Source organism: Electrona antarctica (genome assembly GCF_951216825.1).
Source record: "Electrona antarctica genome assembly, chromosome: 11".
Taxonomy (NCBI): domain Eukaryota; kingdom Metazoa; phylum Chordata; class Actinopteri; order Myctophiformes; family Myctophidae; genus Electrona; species Electrona antarctica.
Genome location: NC_136792.1, coordinates 38,153,715 through 38,171,845, shown reverse-complemented (window position 1 = coordinate 38,171,845; position 18,131 = coordinate 38,153,715). Strand labels below are relative to the sequence as shown.

Below are 18,131 nucleotides of genomic sequence, written 5' to 3'. Positions count from 1 at the left end.
ACGCTTAAAAGGTCTTTAAATAAATACCTTTTGAAATGTCTATGGGAAAAATGCATTGGAACCAACACCTTTTGTGGGGTCTGATGAGCGTCGGCATCGGGCGCCTTAACCCGGCGTTCGGTTCATCCCGCAGCGCCAGTTCTGCTTACCAAAAGTGGCCCACTGGGCGCTCGCATTCCACGCCCGGCTCCGAGTCGGCGAGCCGGGCCTCTTACCCATTTAAAGTTTGAGAATAGGTTGAGATCGTTTCGGCCCCAAGACCTCTAATCATTCGATTCATTTCCTGGGCCTGGCATGAAAGGGGGCATGACTGCGACTGTAACTGAATTGCCATGCTGAGGTGAACTCCACCCATCTGGTTACTCAAGTCATAAAACAAACCATGGACTATTATCATCACATTGAATCCAGGCCTAGAACAAATACCTGGTGGATGGTACAGTAATGGTAATCCCACACACAGCAGGAAAGAAAATAAATGCTACCATCATAATGTATACTTTTCAAAAAGTTAAAAGTATAAAAAACATGTATGTAAAAGGATGCCACTGTAATAATCAGTTGACTGATTATGGTCTGACTGATAGCAATACACTCATTCCACTGTGAAGTGTATTATGGTCTGACTGATAGCAATACACTCATTCCACTGTGAAGTGTATTATGGTCTGACTGATAGCAATACACTCATGCCACTGTGAAGTGTATTATGGTCTGACTGATAGCAATACACTCATTCCACTGTGAAGTGTATTATGGTCTGACTGATAGCAATACACTCATTCCACTGTGAAGTGTATTATGGTCTGACTGATAGCAATACACTCATTCCACTGTGAAGTTCCATTCCAACTCTTCACGCTTTCCTGATCTTTTCCTGAAGGTTTTCTGAAAATGCATGTTTTCCCTGCAGATTTTATACACTGATTAGCCTTGCTAATTCTACTGCTTTGTTAATGAAATGAAGTGTCCAGCACAGGAACTCTATCTATCAGGCAGTCTGAATAGAATTAAGCAATATTACAGTGTAATATTGCAATTATACAACAGTTACCCTTAAAACTAAGAAAATCGCTGAAAAAAAATATATCTTTAATGACAGATGTAGTCACTACGACCACAAATGTTCCAAGAAACTAGCTAGCCTAGCCGAGTTTGCTAGCGCTCTGGGAGAACAGAGCAGCTGGATTCTTTGTTTTGATTAGGTGGTGAATGGTGCTGGTTTAACCCACGGCTAGAAGGCTGTTTCAACCAATCAGATTGCTTCCTCGAAACGACCTGTGGTATAATTAACATTAACACATTGGCAAATGCCCCCCTTTCTCACTGACAATGTTCTGTTTCTGACAATGTTCTGTTTCTGACAATGCTGACAATCTACTGAATTGGCAGTGGCAGGACATGTGAAGTCTGTACATGAGTTGAGAACTGTAACCTGATTTAATTTGCCATGATCTTGTGTTGTATCTCAACACCTGACAAAGAACATGGAGTACATGACTCCGGCAACTTGCAAGCGTCACCATGACACCATGTTGAATGCCTATTATCCCTGGGAATGATGTCCATTGATTGACAGGTGTGTGTGGACAAGTGATGGACTATATATTTGGAGGTTCTCTGTATCAGCCTAAAGTTACGGCCAGAGCGTGTGTGTGTGTGTGTGTGTGTGTGTGTGTGTGTGTGTGTGTGTGCGTGCGTGCGTGCATGCGTGCGTGTGGAATTCTTACGTGTGTGTGCGCACAGCACGTGTATACATTACAGTATACAGTACAGTGGCATACGCCATCTGCCATAACTCTATGGTAGATGTCAACAAATTCCTGACACTGAATATCTTGAGGTAAAATTGGAAAGTTTGTTCGAAAGTTGACCGCGCTTGTACAGTACAGTACAGTACAGTACAGTACAGTACAGTACAGTACAGTACAGTACAGTACAGTACAGTACAGTACAGTACAGTACCACTGCATACATATATTGTTAGTATTTGCAAATAATTCTGTTTAAAGTGCCAGCTGGATGTGATGTGCCATGAAACAATGCAATGTGTAGTTAAACAATTTAAGTTTAACAACCTATAACATTTTTTCAAAATTTCTCAAAATATTTTATAAAGTAGGCAATTTACAAGCTCACATCGCATTGTGACATGCTGTGGACTTGAAGATCTCTTTTTATTTATAACATGATCACCTATAATGACATGCTCAAATATGGATGCCAGGCTTAAAGTTGTTACAGATAAACAATGACAATTTATATAACATTTATTATTGTTTGTTTTTGCTTGTGTAAACCTCATCCAACTGCTCCGCTCAGAATTATTTTTAGTCTGTTGATTACAGACCACCAATACTTTCTCAATATTGTTCGTTGGTGTATTTTCTCTTTCTTTCTACGCTCTGACTAGAACTGACACAAAAAACCCAATAAAGCCCCAACATTGACCAAGTGAAACAAAGTGAAAATGGCGATCTTACTGTGAGATGGTTATAAGTGTACAATCAGGTCATGAAGACGATACATATAAACAAACAGGTAAAAGGAGGTAGCCCAGTTTGGCATTATTTAGAAGTCATCGTGAGTGCTTCTTTCACAGTAATATACTGATGAGCAAATCCCACAGTTGGCACCTTTGGAGAAGCGTGGCTATCTTTGTTCAACATGGCCGTATCAGCAACCAGGTCAAATGTAGTGTTTTAGCGCTGTGTATAGTCAGTGTTTGTGTGTGTGTGTGTGTGTGTGTGTGTGTGTGTGTGTGTGTGTGTGTGTATGTGTGTGTGTGTGTGTGTGTGTGTGTGTGTGTGTGTGTGTGTGTGTGTGATGTATGATTGAGAGATGTGTACATGTGATGGAGTCTGTAATCACATACTGTACTACATGTGTTTGTCATATGCGTGAATCCACTGATGGCTTTCTCACTTCCTCACAGCAGAGCAGCCCATCCAGCAGCTTGATTGGCAGGTGCTCCATCAAGTCAGAGCCGATAAGTCAGGTGGACGGGCTGCGAATAGGTCTCTCATCAGAGCTAAGAGGGATGGAGGTGGCGGGAGGGGGAAAAAGAGAAGTCTAGTCAGAATAGTATTGATTCTCTGTTAACCAGGGTGCTGTTTGTAAAAAAGAAAAGAAAATGCTTAACTGCTTAACAAAATGAACCCTACTCTCCCTGGTAACAAGACAACGCACCCCTTTTCTGTTTTCCTCCCGGAATTTTCCCCAGTGAGTGGGTGGGAGAGGCTGGACAGCAGACGGCTGGACTTTGAATTTCTCTAACTATAAACTTTCACGACAGCAGACAGCCTAAGTACAAAATATATTTATGAAAAGCTACTACAGTGAAGTCTGTTCACAGAAGTTGTTGTAGGCTATGTGGGGATTATCTGACCAGGTACCATTTGAGTGAGAAAAACCTTACATACTAAATAATACTAAATTGTTTATAGGGTCAATATAAGTAAAATAATATAGCCTTTCCACAGGAGTATCTTTTTATATTTTTCCAAAAAGAATACAAACAGCCAATAGCATATTACAAAGTTATCCCCCTCACTGGGGAAAATTCCGGGAGGAAAAACGGGCAAGCACCGGGGTGAGTTGTCCAGTATTCCTGTCCCTACCCTGGGGGCAGTTCAAATAGCAGTGTAACAACAATAAAGCCCTGGGACACCCCGGGAAACTAAGTGTAGTATAGTTATAGTTAGGAGGTTTTCACTATTTATAAATTAATGTATTTTTTATGCTGACAAATGTTGACAATTTGGCTAAAATATATATTATTATCCAACAGATCATATCCCAAATGCACTGTGTATATACTGTGTATAGTCAGTGTGTGTGTGTGTGTGTGTGTGTGTGTGTGTGTGTGTGTGTGTGTGTGTGTGTGTGTGTGTGTGTGTGTGTGTGTGTGTGTGTGTGTGTGTGTGTGTGCAATATCCAACCTGCTGTATCACAAAGTTCATGTATCCCTCCTAAAACAGGGTCTCTGTCCGTCAACAACTGACTCTGGGGGTGTGGCTTCAAATCCAGATCGTATTTGTCAGTTTCCACCAGACAGTCCTGAATACAGCATCCATAAGGCAAGGGCAGAGACAATTTTTTTTCCAGTGTTACAAAAGCCCATTAAATAAACAATCTCACTCAGCCGCACTTTCCCTTAACATAGCTTGGTTCTCATCTGATTACATTCTGTTATATTTTCTTTTTTTCCCCTTTTTTAAAAAAAAATCATGTAATTTTATTGCTTATTCTTAATTATTTTCCTATTTCATTGTGTTTCAATATTTCTCTTTTTTTTTGCAAAAAGCAATCTGTAACCTTGATAAAAGGTCAGTGGGTTGATTGTTGAATGATTTAAGTTGATTATTATTATTATCATCACAGATATAATTTTCTCACCAGTAATCCGTTGCTAAAGAGTACTTGAGGTTCCATACAGGAGGAGGCGAGTCTCTCTCTCTTGATGTGAATGAAATCATGGAAGGAAGCATCTGGGTCATCATGGGTTCTAATGGAGGCGAGACAAAGGAGAAACACCAAAGAGACACAAACAGCGAGAGAGAGGGAGAAAAAGAGAGACGGACAGAAGGATTAGACCAGTGTTTTATAAAAAAAAACCTATGTACACACCTCAGAAGCTCATATTGGCCAATTTGACATTATCCTGCATTTATCCTAGGCCATCCGGATACCCCAACTTTGATTGGCTCCCACAAAGTTTCCCAAGGGAGTTGGCTTGGAACATTTTTTTTCTGTGATAGTAGACACCTTTATGAACACATCTGTGAAGAAAGCTAGTGGTAAGCATTTTTTTCCAGATTTGCCACAATTTAAGCTAATTTTCCCTAACTATTGTGTCTGTCTGTGCTTGGAGGGATTACATCAGCTGTGACCCAGCACCTTGCACCCTGCTGATGTGTCCTGGGCTCCTGTGATGTGCATGACATACAATGACAGAGAAAATCCAATCAGAAGGACATAAAAGACTAGACCCCTTTAACTAAAAATTGGTCCACTATTTTGAGAAAAAAGTGTCACAGTGACCTACCGTTTCCTGATGACTGCGGCGGTGGGTGTTATGGGAGGGTCCAATGTGGTCCTGGATGACAAGGAGGGCGAGGCAGAGGGGAAGAACGTAAGCTGGAAGTCATCATCCATGGAGATATAAGGAGCCAACATATCCAAGTCCATGTCCTCCTGAAGAAATACAAGTGGAGGGTGAGAGATGTCTGGGTCCAATGTTCAAAACCCACCCATTACATGTGTCGCATTTGTGTTTGCTTAAGTGCATGTACAGAGTCAGACCATCACATACTGTAAGTACTACAGGACAATGCCCTTAAAGACGACATGAAATTGCATTTTGAGAGTATTTCATTTCCACATCGTGACATCGTTAGGGAAACAGGGGATGGGGCCGGCTGGGCGTGTCTCAGCCAATCACAGCAATGGAGCGGGATTAAACCGCACCAGAGCTTCCATCCTCCAGATTCAGAATAACATGCAGCTCAACGTCTTGCATCCGGCTATGAGGACTGATGTGGGGCATTGGGGACTACCATGACCCACCTATGAGGACTAATGTGGGGCATTGGGGACTACCATGACCCACCTATGAGGACTGATGTGGGGCATTGGGGACTACCATGACCCACCTGGATGTCATGTTATGATCTGCACAGAATCAGCATTTTATTACTACATTTCAAAAAGACTGATGAATGTTTCACTGCTGCTATTTCCAGAAAATTACTTTAGCTGTCAACACTAGCCACGGTGTGGGCGCTTGCTGCTATGTTTACAATACTGGTTTGATAAACCAGGCAATGCTAAAATGTCCCAAAAAATAGACATGCAAGGAGGCATCATTTCTTTGAATGAGCTCATTTGACCAGTCAATTCACACTCATATACCTATACAATACGATACGATACAACTATATTGTCAGCATGCACTGAAAGTTGTTTTGCGTCCATGACAGTACCGTTCAAGATACAGACAAGACATAGAGACAATAGATTGCGAGACAAAACGATATCGTATCATATTAGATTAGGGAGGAAATTTTGTTAAGTTTACAAGGTTAGACCACGCAAAGTATACGGGTGGTAATAGAATTGATTGGGGATGTGGGAGTTCCCTGAAAATTCACCCAATTTTCCAGGACTGGGAGGTTCGATCCCCGGCACTCTGAAAAATGGGACCCAGTGCCTTCCTGCTTGGCACTCAGCATCAAAGGTTGGATTGGGGGTAAATCCCTGCGACATACAGTACTAGCGTCATGTTCAGGGTGTGTACTTGTACATCACACATCATGTGTGTGTGTGTGTGTGTGTGTGTGTGTGTGTGTGTGTGTGTGTGTGTGTGTGTGTGTGTGTGTGTGTGTGTGTGCGTGCGCGCGTGCACATACATGCGCGCGCGTGTGGTTAGCACCCACGTAGAGTGTGTTTCCGACCATCGTCTGGCTGTCTTCTGGGGAGATGGCCAAGAACCTTTCAACTTCATGTGTTTCCATCTCCCGCTCCTCACAGGGGGACTGTTACAGGGACACAGACAGATGAGCTGGCCATTTCAATCATTTCATTTAAATATAAGAAAAACGAGTCTCATAACATGACAATGAAATGTCCTATGGACAATTACTGAAGCTATCATAGATAATATAACAAATACAAAATAAGCGAAATAAATACAGAGTAAAATATCCAGTATGAATCCTGTATGTCGTTTTATCAGTTCGTAAACAACAAAACAAAGAATGCAAATATCTAGTGTCTGGCTTCTTCTTACTGGTGCTGGCTCAGACGAGGCTGTTACTGGCGATGCTGACGGAGGTGGAGTGATGGTGTCGAAGATAGGGGAGAGCAGCTCACGGAGCTCTGTAGTGCACAGTTCCTGAGGACTGCTTGGTCCTGAGGTGTCGTGGGGAAGAGTGGCGAAGGACAGCTCCACAAAGTCTGGGAGACAAACACCAACAGAGCTTTAGCTATGCTGTGCGTCATGTATCGTATATACAGTACATACCTGCAGGTTGTGTATCTCTTATCTTTTGCATCAATTATTAGGCCTGTCACAATCGATCTAATAATTTAGCGATCGCTCGCCCGCTGTCTATTTTGCTCGGTCGCTGTCTGTCCGTCCACTTCCGGGTCACCAGTGAAATGCATGTTGGGACGGCTTCCGGGTGAAATGCATGTTGGGACCGACACAGATTAATACTGGGACACACTTTTCCGCGTAACAGACCCACACGGGGGGGCGAGCGATCGCTAAATTATTAGATAGATTACCCACACTGAACATCATTTGCTGTTCATATATTCAGAACGGGTAAGGACTAGTATTATAGATTCACCTAATCCAGGGGTTCCGAATCAATGTGGTGTGCGCACCCCTTGTGGTGCACGACCACCCTCGGGTAATGGCGGTTTTATGGTGTTTGGTGTTCATGGTTTATGGTTTAACACAAGCAGCTGAATCCGGTAAACACTGTTGTAAGGAGATGTATAGAGCAGAGTATACAGCAGCTGAGTATCTCTCAGTGCAGTGACATTCCTTTCTCAATATGGACGCATTATAGTGATTATACGTTTTGCCATAATCATTGTCGTTTGGACAATCACCTGTCAGTGGCACAGTATCTCTAGACTTTGGCAGAACAAGGTCCTCTGGGTTCTCCTTGAGTTTACAGAACAGCTCCATAGCACTGCAGGGCCTGGGAGCATCTTCCTTGTCCTGACTGGTGGGTGCTGGTGACTCTGATTCCACCTTCGGCTCCACACCACGAGTCTGCTCCATGGAGAACACAACATCTGGCTCTTCTATCACACTGGAGAAGGTGGAGAGAGAGAGAGAGAGAGAGAGAGAGGGGGGGGGGGGGGGGGGGGGGTGAAGAAGAGATTTGCCTCTCTGCCTTTGTCTCCCTTAATCCCTCATTTATCACGGTTTTAGTCAAGAGACTATACAGGGTTCCCACACATGTTAGAAATTCATTTAAAAACCATTTCCACAATCATTTATGTAATCTTGTGTCTGAAAAATCATTTATTTGTTTCATGAGCATGTGCCACCAAAACTAAAGACCTCCCATAATATTAAATCCAGCAAAGCGATAGTTCATTGTGACACGGAAGTCAGAAGGTTTATTATATAATCCCCCCTTCATTCTTTATAATTCATTCTGCTCCTTTTAATCAGCTGTCTCTTTCCAAGTCCACTCCTTTCACTCTGACAATTTCATTGTCAGTCAAATGTGTCCATAACAGTGAAATCGCTTGAGGAGTCATGTGGTGTACAACAGGCATTTACTACATTTACTACACAGATACTACATTCCTTTGGACAGGTCAGAGTTGAGTCCCTGTCCACTGAATGATGTTTGTACCTGAGTATGAAGTTGAGGCAGACCACAGCTTCAGGCTGGGATGTCTTGTTGTTGTAGAGTACTGTGGCCTGGGTCTCTGCCCACACGAAGCCTCCTCTCTTTGCCAGGAAACGGTAGTGCCTCGTACTCACCTGGCCCTTTAACAATACTTTGGACAGCATGGGAAAGACAGACAGAGGAGGAGAGATGGGGAGAGACAAAGACAAAAGTAAATGCGTAAGGACAGACACAGAGATTTTCTGCTGCCTTGCCGCATGCTTTAATGCCTTTTTGGGGACATTTTAATGTGGTGGCATTTACACCACTATAACAACAACAACATACAACAAAGACAGTTTATTTCATGAAAATGTCGGCGACTGGCTGCTCACACGAGTTTCACTTAGTTACACTTGGATGTGTTTCCCATTCAATCAGGTCTGCTCATGTCACGGCAGAGAGACGGTTATGCGCAAACAAGTGACCCTACAGAATTGGTCTGAGCGTGCACAAAATGGCGGTGCTCGTGTTATCATTTCGATAGTATTTCTACGACGATTGCTATGTGGATTTTATTGTTTAGGATGAAGTCGTGTCCGTGGATTTTTATTATGAACACTTTGAGTCCCACCTGGTGGACAAAAGGTAGCGTTTGGCTTGCATTCTCAAACAAAAAGGTGGGGGCTGAGGCATTTCTAGTCCTTTTTATCAGAATTACAGCCCTAATCGCGCTGGATGAACAAAGCGACCATGTTTAGTGGCTCAATACCAACTCCCGGTGACCACAAATCTAAAATATTAATGCTTCTAAAGACTCTTAGATAATCATTGATCAGATCAGAGCAGTCTTATATATTTGAAAACTTGAAATGGGACATTCTGCATAGTGAGTACTTTCTACTTTTGGTACTTTAAGTATATTTTGATACAAAAACCTTTCTACTTTTACTTACTTACATTTTGAATTCCGGACTTTTACTTGTAACAGATTACTTCTACATTGCAGTATTGATACTTTTACTTAAGTAAAACATGTGAGTACTTTTTCCACCGCTGCCTGTACCAAGAACTTACACGTATGTAGACACTTATTGATGTGGTCAGAGTCCAGAGCATGATGGTAGTCGTAGGCTGATCGACCAATCAAATCCTCTGGCTGGTAGCCCACTAACTCCATAACCCTGGAGACAATGACATGGAGAGAAGGAATGATGAGCTCCGTTCAGTTGTCTTAACCCATTAACCGTTTCCGTCCGTAGGACGTGGCCACACGTCCTAGGGAATCCAATCGAGGGATGCATTGGACGTGTGTACACGTCCTAGCGCATCCTCAATGATATCAGGCGAGGGGAGAATATTCTGAATTTTTTCATTTTGTTTCCTTTTCAGTCGGACAATCGGCCACCGTAGAGCGAAGCCTACGGTCATATTAGCTTACCGTTCACTAAGCTGTTACCGCGGCAGAAAGAATGCCTCGTCTCTCCTAATCCAGGGCGCTCTCCGTGGTTTTGATCTGATGGATATACTAAGCGCTCCATTTCTGACTTCAACATTACATGCCTCTCGTTCAAAATAGGAACTCTTTTTGGATCATGTATCATATAAGTGAAGGTAAGCTGTAAGCTATAGAAAATATTTCTCTGTTTTTCCGGTTGGGTAGGGCAAATAAATATTATATATATTTGGCCACGTACCCCCATCTGAAAAACGTTTTGTGCCGGGATTTGTGTTAAAAAATTTAAAAATTAAATTATTCAACATTTTCCAAAGATTTCGAAAAATAGCTATAGCAGATCCTGTAAGTCCATATATGGGCTGGGCTTCCTTGGAAGTATGCCACTTTAATTAAGAAAAATCAATCAATGTACAAGCTTGAGCTTGTACAGTATATCTGCCATTTTTGAGAACCACTGTTATAAACAACTGTTCTAAATCCTAAGAGTTTTCTGAATACATAAAATGTATGTTGATATAGCTCAAATCTAAAATGACATGAATGATGATGCTTTCCTGGTTTTACTGGGTTAACCACTTTAGCCTAATGTACTTCTCCGTATGATGAGTCGTGAAAACAGATGGTTCACTTATCGATCTGCTATTATTGCCGTTTTTGAATGATTTTGATTAGATATTTTTTGATTGTTTTTGTTTTTTCCTTCCTTAGTTTCAGCTATAGTGACATATTGACCAAAATAGGAACGACAGGCTGACAGACTGCTCATATAATAGAATAGGCTGCTCATATAACCTGTCCATTCAGAAAAATTCAGAAAAGATAGAATTCTTTTCAACTTCTTTTCAACTCAACGTGTGTTCAGCTTGGCCTACCTGCCCTCGCAGTGAGTGAAGTGGAGGTCCATGGAGTGTCGTGTGAGGAAGGTACTGCTGTCCAGAGGGAACTCTACACTGGAGGGGTGTGGGATGGGCTCACAGAGCAGTGTCATCACATGGCCACCAGGGGGCGACGCAGTACCACTGCTACTGCTGGTACTGAGAGGTTGCAGGTGGCCAGTGCAGTGGAGGACCTTCAGACATACAGTAGATGAGACAGATTGTCAGGACATAAAATGCAAGAGGGGATGAGAGAGAGAGAGAGAGAGAGAGAGAGAGAGAGAGAGAGAGCATAGAATTAAAAACTAGACGCCTCCTTCGGCTCTGGGGCGTGTGCTTCTCGAGAGGAGGCAAGCTTTCCCGAGATTCCTTGCGAAGCGTAGCGGAAGTATGAGTGGAAGCTTGCCAAGCTTCTGCGTTTGTCACAGAAGGGGAAGTTCTGTAGGCCAATCAGAGGCAATGTAATGTTTGTTTTCTCATGCCAATAAAGTTCCCTTAATTGGATTTAATTGATAAGTCCTGGAAAAGACGCTTGATACTTATAAGTTAATAAGTTATACCTCGTTGTAAAGTATAACAAATCAACGATAAAAAAATGACATGAAATACAATATCAATCGGTATTATTGAAGGGGAGAAATAATCGACCGAAGTTACGTTTCTGAACTCTATAATAGTATAACGTGTGCATTTGTGCGATAGAAAGGAGTGTAATTGAACCTTCCAGGTGGCAGACTTGATGTTGACGGTGCGCCCTCTGCTGGTCAAAGTGCTCTTCAGGCGCAGGAAGAAGTTTCTCCCTGGCTGCTGTTGTAACAGGATTTTTTTAGACACACCTGCAATTAAGATAAGAGATGGGTAAGATAGGTAAAAGTTACCTTTGCAATGAAATGCATTAATGACAATACATTTAGTTTCAGTTTAATCTGGAACTTTATTAGCATTGAATCATGAAACAATGAAGTTTGCACTGGCACAAGTGTGAGAGAGGACTTTTGGTTTAAAATAAACGATTTAAAAAAACATATATAGTAAAATAAACAAAGTCCCTCACATTTGTATGTAAATTACATCCTGCACATAATTCTACATTCATTAAAAACATGGCACTTCATTTCAAAAAGGTTGCAGACCCCTGATATAGACAGTAAATGCCAGGGATGTGTCATGTGCAGGGACAGTGACTGACCTGGCCTGGGACCCAGCAGGTCTCTGAGCTCCTCCTGGTCACAGGGGTGGACGAAGTCATACACACTCTGACCCAGCAACTCCATCTGCACATGGACAATAACAAGCATACAGTATTTATCAACACAAATCCACCTATACATTATACATTTAACTGTGGGTTCTCTGAGCACACACTACAGATAAATAGTACAGTGTGTGTGTGTGTGTGTGTGTGTGTGTGTGTGTGTGTGTGTGTGTGTGTGTGTGTGTGTGTGTGTGTGTGTGTGTGTATGTGTGTGTGTGTGTGTGTGTGTGTGTGTGTGGGAGGGGGGGTACGCAAATAACTTTCTAGTACCTGTGTGATGCCGATGTGTTTGCTGACGCTGTCCGACAGGTAGATAAGGTCTCCTTCTTCTGTCATCACCATGACGAATCCAGCCAATGCTCGTGGATAAAAAGTATCCATCAAATCCTCTTCCGCTTCCCGTTTAGGCTCCTCCTCCTGCTTCTCACCTGCGGTCACAACACCACAATGGCACACAGGCATAACTACCGTAAACTGGATTTGTGTACCATAAACATTATTATTATTATTAGGGATGTCCCGATACACTTTTTTCGTTCCTGATCCGATCCCGATACCACAATTTCTGTGTTTGCCGATACCGATACCGAATGAACAGAACCACGTGACGGATGTTCCTCACCTGTTCTGAGGAGGTGGTGCATACGCAGGAAGCTGAGGGTGACCCTCATGATGGCGGCCTTGTCCAGGTCGGCGGAGACTTTGTGTGGGAGGGGCAAAGTGTGCGCCAGCTCATAGAAGATCTCCGTCTCCTGGCTCCGCCTACATCTGGCCGCATCACGTGAACGCACCTTCCTCTGCTCAGAACTGGTGCTGCAGTGAAGAAAGAAAGATAGAGAGAGGTAAATGGTGAGGAGATGCAATACAATATTTGTATTATTTCACTGGGTCTTCTTATTATCCACCTTAAGAACCAGTCATTATTATTTGTACATTTATTCTTTGAACATTGCCGTTTGGATTTCCAAAAGTATAATTGCTTGCATATTAGGATTATCTGCTTAATACATTTGCTGATGTTTCCATCATAACTCTGCAGCTCTGCACACAATCCTTCAACCAATCTGAGTGAGACAGTTAAACATTCCCTGCTTTGTGAATTGTGGCCATATCATAATAAGAAGCCTCTGTATCACTTGCTGCCAAATATAGGGTGTTTTATTTGTACAAGGATACATACAAAATGTATCATATGGAGGACCATATGAGGACATATGAGACCATACGATGCAGCACTGCCTTGTCTGCCCTCTACTACCCAACACAAGCTTTAAAGATCTTGCAGACTTCAATAATAATGCAAAGGAGTGAAAATGTCATCTAACCAAATGCTTCAAAGACACGAAAAGAAGAAGAAGCTGATTCTCACAGTCTGATTCTATAAACAGCCCCTGTTTGTTTTTGTCAATGTGGAAAGAAAACAACATGGATGGTAAAAAAAATAAAAAATAGAAGATAGCAGCACAGAACATTTTATTTTGACGTCTGCTTATCGAAAGCAGCTCCTCCTTCCTTCACTCCTTGCCTTGTCCTTCCTGTCATGCCCCTCCCCCCGTCCGCAGGCTGTGTCAGAACACTGTGTCCTGATAGGTTCAGGTCAAGTCAGGCAACAACAGTGTTCCTTCCTTCTCTTCATACATACATACTTTCTCTCTCTCATCTCTCAAACATTCCACACATGCTGCTGTTTTTGCCCACTCTGCTCCCCGTTTGCTCAGCTACAAACTATAAATACAACCTGATAAAGTGATAATGACCATGAATCATTGTAAATAATGAGAAACATAATAATTACACAGTTAATTACAGTTAATTATTAATAATAATAGTCAAATAAATGCAACAACAGCACATGCATAATCAACAACAACATGAGCGCTTTAATTGCGGTTTGGTGCTGCCACCACTTCTCCAGCAAAGACAACTTGTCCGTTATTGCATTAAGTTAAATGCTGCCACTCGGGAAATGGCTTTGAAGCCACAAGGCCACTGGCAATAAATAGGCTTAAAAATAGCTACTTCCACCCCACAATCAGGTTTATGAACAAACAGACCAGGAAGAAGATCAGTAATAATCTTCAGCTTCGGAAATGCTTTGAATTAGTTGGTGAAAGTTAATATCTGGTAGCATTAAGATGGCCTGTGAGTGAGATATACTGTATGCTTCAGCCCAGTGTGCAAAACATATACCAGCAGTAACCAGACAGAGTAATGTAAAAGTCTCTACACAGTGTACGCACGCACGCACGCACGCACGCACGCACGCACGCACGCACGCACTTCCTCAGGCCTAAGGGAGAGGAATTGTACACTTTACCCTTAGACAATTGATCACCCCCCCCCCCCTCTTTACAACACCCTCCTGTTTTCTTCCACTCAGTACATATAAAGGACAGGCAGTCAGGCACAGCGACGCGTCAGGTAAGATTCGGGGTTAACTCCGCCCACTGTGGGCGCCATTTTCCAATCCTATGAGTTTGACGTGTATAAGTAACGCCAGTCTGTAGTTCTTAAGTTTGCTTGTCGTGACTCTGGTGTGTAGACTGTAAATGCAGTACGCTATCTTCCATCTCTCTACTATCTTTGACTTGTCTGTCGCTCCACGATCCTCGCCTCAAAACAGTCAAAACACTCAAACTTGACTTGATGAGAAGACATGTGGACATCCTTAATATGGAACCAGAGGTGGCTCAGAGGTGGCTCAGGGGTAGAGTGGCTGGATGGCAACCGCAAGGTTGCCAGTTCGAACCCGGGCTCGCCCAGAGTTAGTGTCAAAGTGTCCTTGAGCAAGACACTGAACCCCTAATTGCTCCTGATGTGCTGGTTGGTGACTTCCATGGTTTCAGCTGCCATCGGTGTATGAATGGGTGTGTGAATGGGTGAATGTAATGCACAATCTATGTAAAGCATCTCTAATAAAAACATGAACCGTGGTTGAAAAAAACTAAAGTTGTCCTTTAGGCTAGTGTTAGCATGTATGACACACACACACACACACACAGTGCGAAACTTTTTATTTTCTTTTTTTTTAACCTAAATTTAACACAATCAACAGCCAATGAAGGTCCCCCCCAGAAGCTCTTTCAGGGTCTCGAACCCAGTACGGCGCAGTCCAATTTCCCTGAACGGCCCCTGAGAGCCAAGGGCCCCTGTGCCTTGAGCCCCAACGGCTAATTTGGCCCTGACGCACGCACGCACGCACGCACGCACGCACGCACGCACGCACGCACGCACACACACACTGTCCACATAATGAGAAGTACAGGAATACCTTGTACAAAGGACATAAACACTGCCAGTGCAGTTTGACAGTGGGAGAGCAGCCAGTTACAACGTGCGTGGACGGCAAAGCATTGTTACATACAGTACAGCTGACATGTCGGACACAGGGCAGCAGACATAAATCATGGATAAAGGAAACAACGCCTCCTCCAAATTGAGCGGCTTCCTATAATGGCTGAAACTGAGCAGTACCTCGCTAACTGCTTGGCTCTCCTTTTGGAAAGGCCGGCCATTTGTAAGCCCCTCACAACCAACTTATGCACATGCCCTAGGCTGCCAAAGATAAAAACTAAAAGTATACATCTGTAGCCTAGCTGTGAGATGGTCTGCACTAGCTGCTGATACTCCAGCACTTTGGTTAGAAAGGCTTCTTCCAGGCTATAGTCAAAGGTACAGCCGACCTCGAGAATGAACACCTCTATATGGTTTTCATTTACAACAATGACATCAGGGGTGTTAGCTGAAATGTTAGAGAACACAGAATCATCATTACACAGGTTAAACATCCTCGGCTTCACAGTAGAATGCTTATAAAGCATGATGGAGGACCTGAAAATGGAAGAGATGTCTTTCGATATCAAATCCACTATTCTGTCATGCCTACTTATGTAAAGGCCCCTGTAAACATGGCAACCATTTAAGATGTGGGACATGGTTTCAGCTATTTGTTCATGGCCATGATGGATACAGTGAGGAGCATGATTGCCTGGAAACCAGAACACACACACACACACACACACACACACACACACACACACACACACACACACACACACACACACACACACACACACACACACACACTAGGGAACAGAAATATGTGCAGTCACACAGGAGGAGGCAGAGAGAGAGAGAGAGAGAGAGAGAGAGAGAGAGAGAGAGAGAAGGAGAGAGAGAGTGTGAATGTAAGCGGTTTACAGTAAGCCATCATTTGTAATCTCCATACAATTTGGAGAGTGAAAGTGATAGATCAAACACTCGCCGTTAATTGCTGATTTGCATATGCCCCCCCCACACACACACACACCCATATGACCCATGTGACCCTTGCCACAAGGCTGATAACCTCACCTGCTGTGAGAGGTCAGGTTGCATGCTGTCTCTCACTCTCTCATTGGCTCATCATGTTAAAATTGTCTCAACAGTGTTAACAAGAAGGCATGCAAAAAAACAACAACAACATAACCAATGCTTTTTAGGATTTGTTTTGGATTGGTGCACATTCCCTCCCTCAGTAATACATTAACAACGTATTACTAAATTGTCAAGTATAGCATAAACTAACCTCTCCCTCTTCTATATAGTTACTATACAGGAGGGTGGGGGGGGGTGGGGGGGGGGTTGCATAAATAAAGGCATCCACAAAACTAGTGGGAATAATCTAACCCAGGATGCTTTGTCTTTTTGCCAAATCAATGCCTCCAATCAATGGCCCTTGAGTGACCAATGCGAGGTTTTAGAATTAAATTCGTCGATGAGGTAAGGCCCGTTGCAAGTAGATCAGACATACGTACTGTACGTACTGTACGCGCAACAACAACCATACCCATATATAACTAGCGAGCTATTAGAACTAAATCAGTAAACTGTTTCACCAGTCATCTATTCTGACGACTGATTATTGAAAAATCACACGAGGTAAAAACAGCAGTTTGACGATACAGCAGGCAAATGACACAGGGGCGCAATCGTACAATTAAGGCCCAAAATATTCCGTCTTAAAAAAACTGCATCCACCAAGTTAGCTCAATCGTGGAATCAAGACTTCGGTTCAGATCACTGTAAATGAAGGCAAGTTTGATCCTGTTGATCAAATGCTCGGTCTTCATATTAACCGATTGGACCATGTATTATTCCATTCTCAAGGTACAATTTAGATATATTTTTTCTTCAGCACAGTCTGATTTTTAAAGCACGGGGGCGCGTCACAGAAAGTTGAACACAAGACAATACGAGAGGTCATTGCATGGAATGGAACTTAACTCTATGAAGTAGACACAATTAAACGCACATTTCTATGCATTCTTACCCTTTGACTGTCTCCTGCTTCGTATCCATGCCTACAAGAAAAACTGCATGTAGACTAGTCCTTTACAATGCCTTTATATTTGTTATTGTCTTGTCTTACAGGCTGTAAGTTACAGCAACAAGCATGCCAAAAGGCAAGAAGTCGGGCCAGTGTTTTTTGGCAAATCTAAGCTAATAAATATAAGACTTCTGGTGGACGATCTCTTCAAAATAAGAGTACCCTCTAAGCTCAGTATTAAAAAACGATTCATTTGCACATTAAAACTATAAATTAAGCATTTAAACGATGCTATAATACACACATTATGTGTGTATTTGTAATAAATAAATAAATACATAAATACATAAATACATAAATAAAGTTATGTCAATGGATAATTGCTATTCACTGGAGTGCATGGCCTTTAAAAATTGGACGCTGGGCAAAACTCAGTGCTATGTTTCAACTAGTCTGACATGTATGTTGTAGACGGCTCCCCGGGAGCAGTATGGGTTAGCGCCCCTGCTTGCATCCTCCGTGAGGAGGAAGCCCAAAAACCTTTGAGGAGGCCTTTAGGAGGGCCATTCGAGCCGCAAGTGGAGTCTGCGGTAGGCTACTACCGTTGCCCAGCGTTGGAGCCTGCAGAACCACTGCGGCTCAAGAATCCACCACTCCGGAATGAAGTGTCTGGTGCTGGGAGTCTGGTGCAACGCATAGGTCCTCGCGGTACTCCTGGTGAGAGCAGGAGTGGACCTGGTGAGACGTAGGAGGGGCAACCCACAGAGCCTAGTCCCTCCACTTACCAGAATAGTACCTCTCAGTCCCGGCATAGTAGTTCCGGAGTGGTTCCAACGGATTGTGCGGCCCTGTCTTTCCCTAGTGGTCTGATCGA

At 43.0% G+C, this 18,131-nt stretch overlaps 1 protein-coding gene across 2 annotated transcripts; it reads right to left on the bottom strand.

The window, feature by feature from the left end:
* Positions 1-1,973: 1,973 nt before the first annotated feature.
* hif1al (hypoxia inducible factor 1 subunit alpha, like) lies at positions 1,974-17,401 on the bottom strand. Of its 2 annotated transcripts, none has more exons than XM_079514698.1 (15): positions 17,261-17,401; positions 12,572-12,762; positions 12,220-12,377; positions 11,884-11,968; positions 11,415-11,530; positions 10,692-10,888; positions 9,438-9,544; positions 8,385-8,532; positions 7,624-7,829; positions 6,791-6,957; positions 6,411-6,536; positions 5,048-5,196; positions 4,399-4,507; positions 3,942-4,059; positions 1,974-3,031 (listed from the first exon to the last, which is right to left on the bottom strand). In XM_079514698.1, the coding sequence occupies exons 1-15, from the start codon at positions 17,287-17,289 to the stop codon at positions 2,976-2,978; spliced, it is 1,962 nt and encodes a 653-aa protein (XP_079370824.1). In that variant the 5' UTR covers positions 17,290-17,401; the 3' UTR covers positions 1,974-2,975. The 2 variants fall into 2 exon arrangements, with proteins under 2 accessions (XP_079370824.1, XP_079370825.1); XM_079514699.1 differs by having other exon boundaries at positions 6,438-6,536.
* Positions 17,402-18,131: the final 730 nt, after the last annotated feature.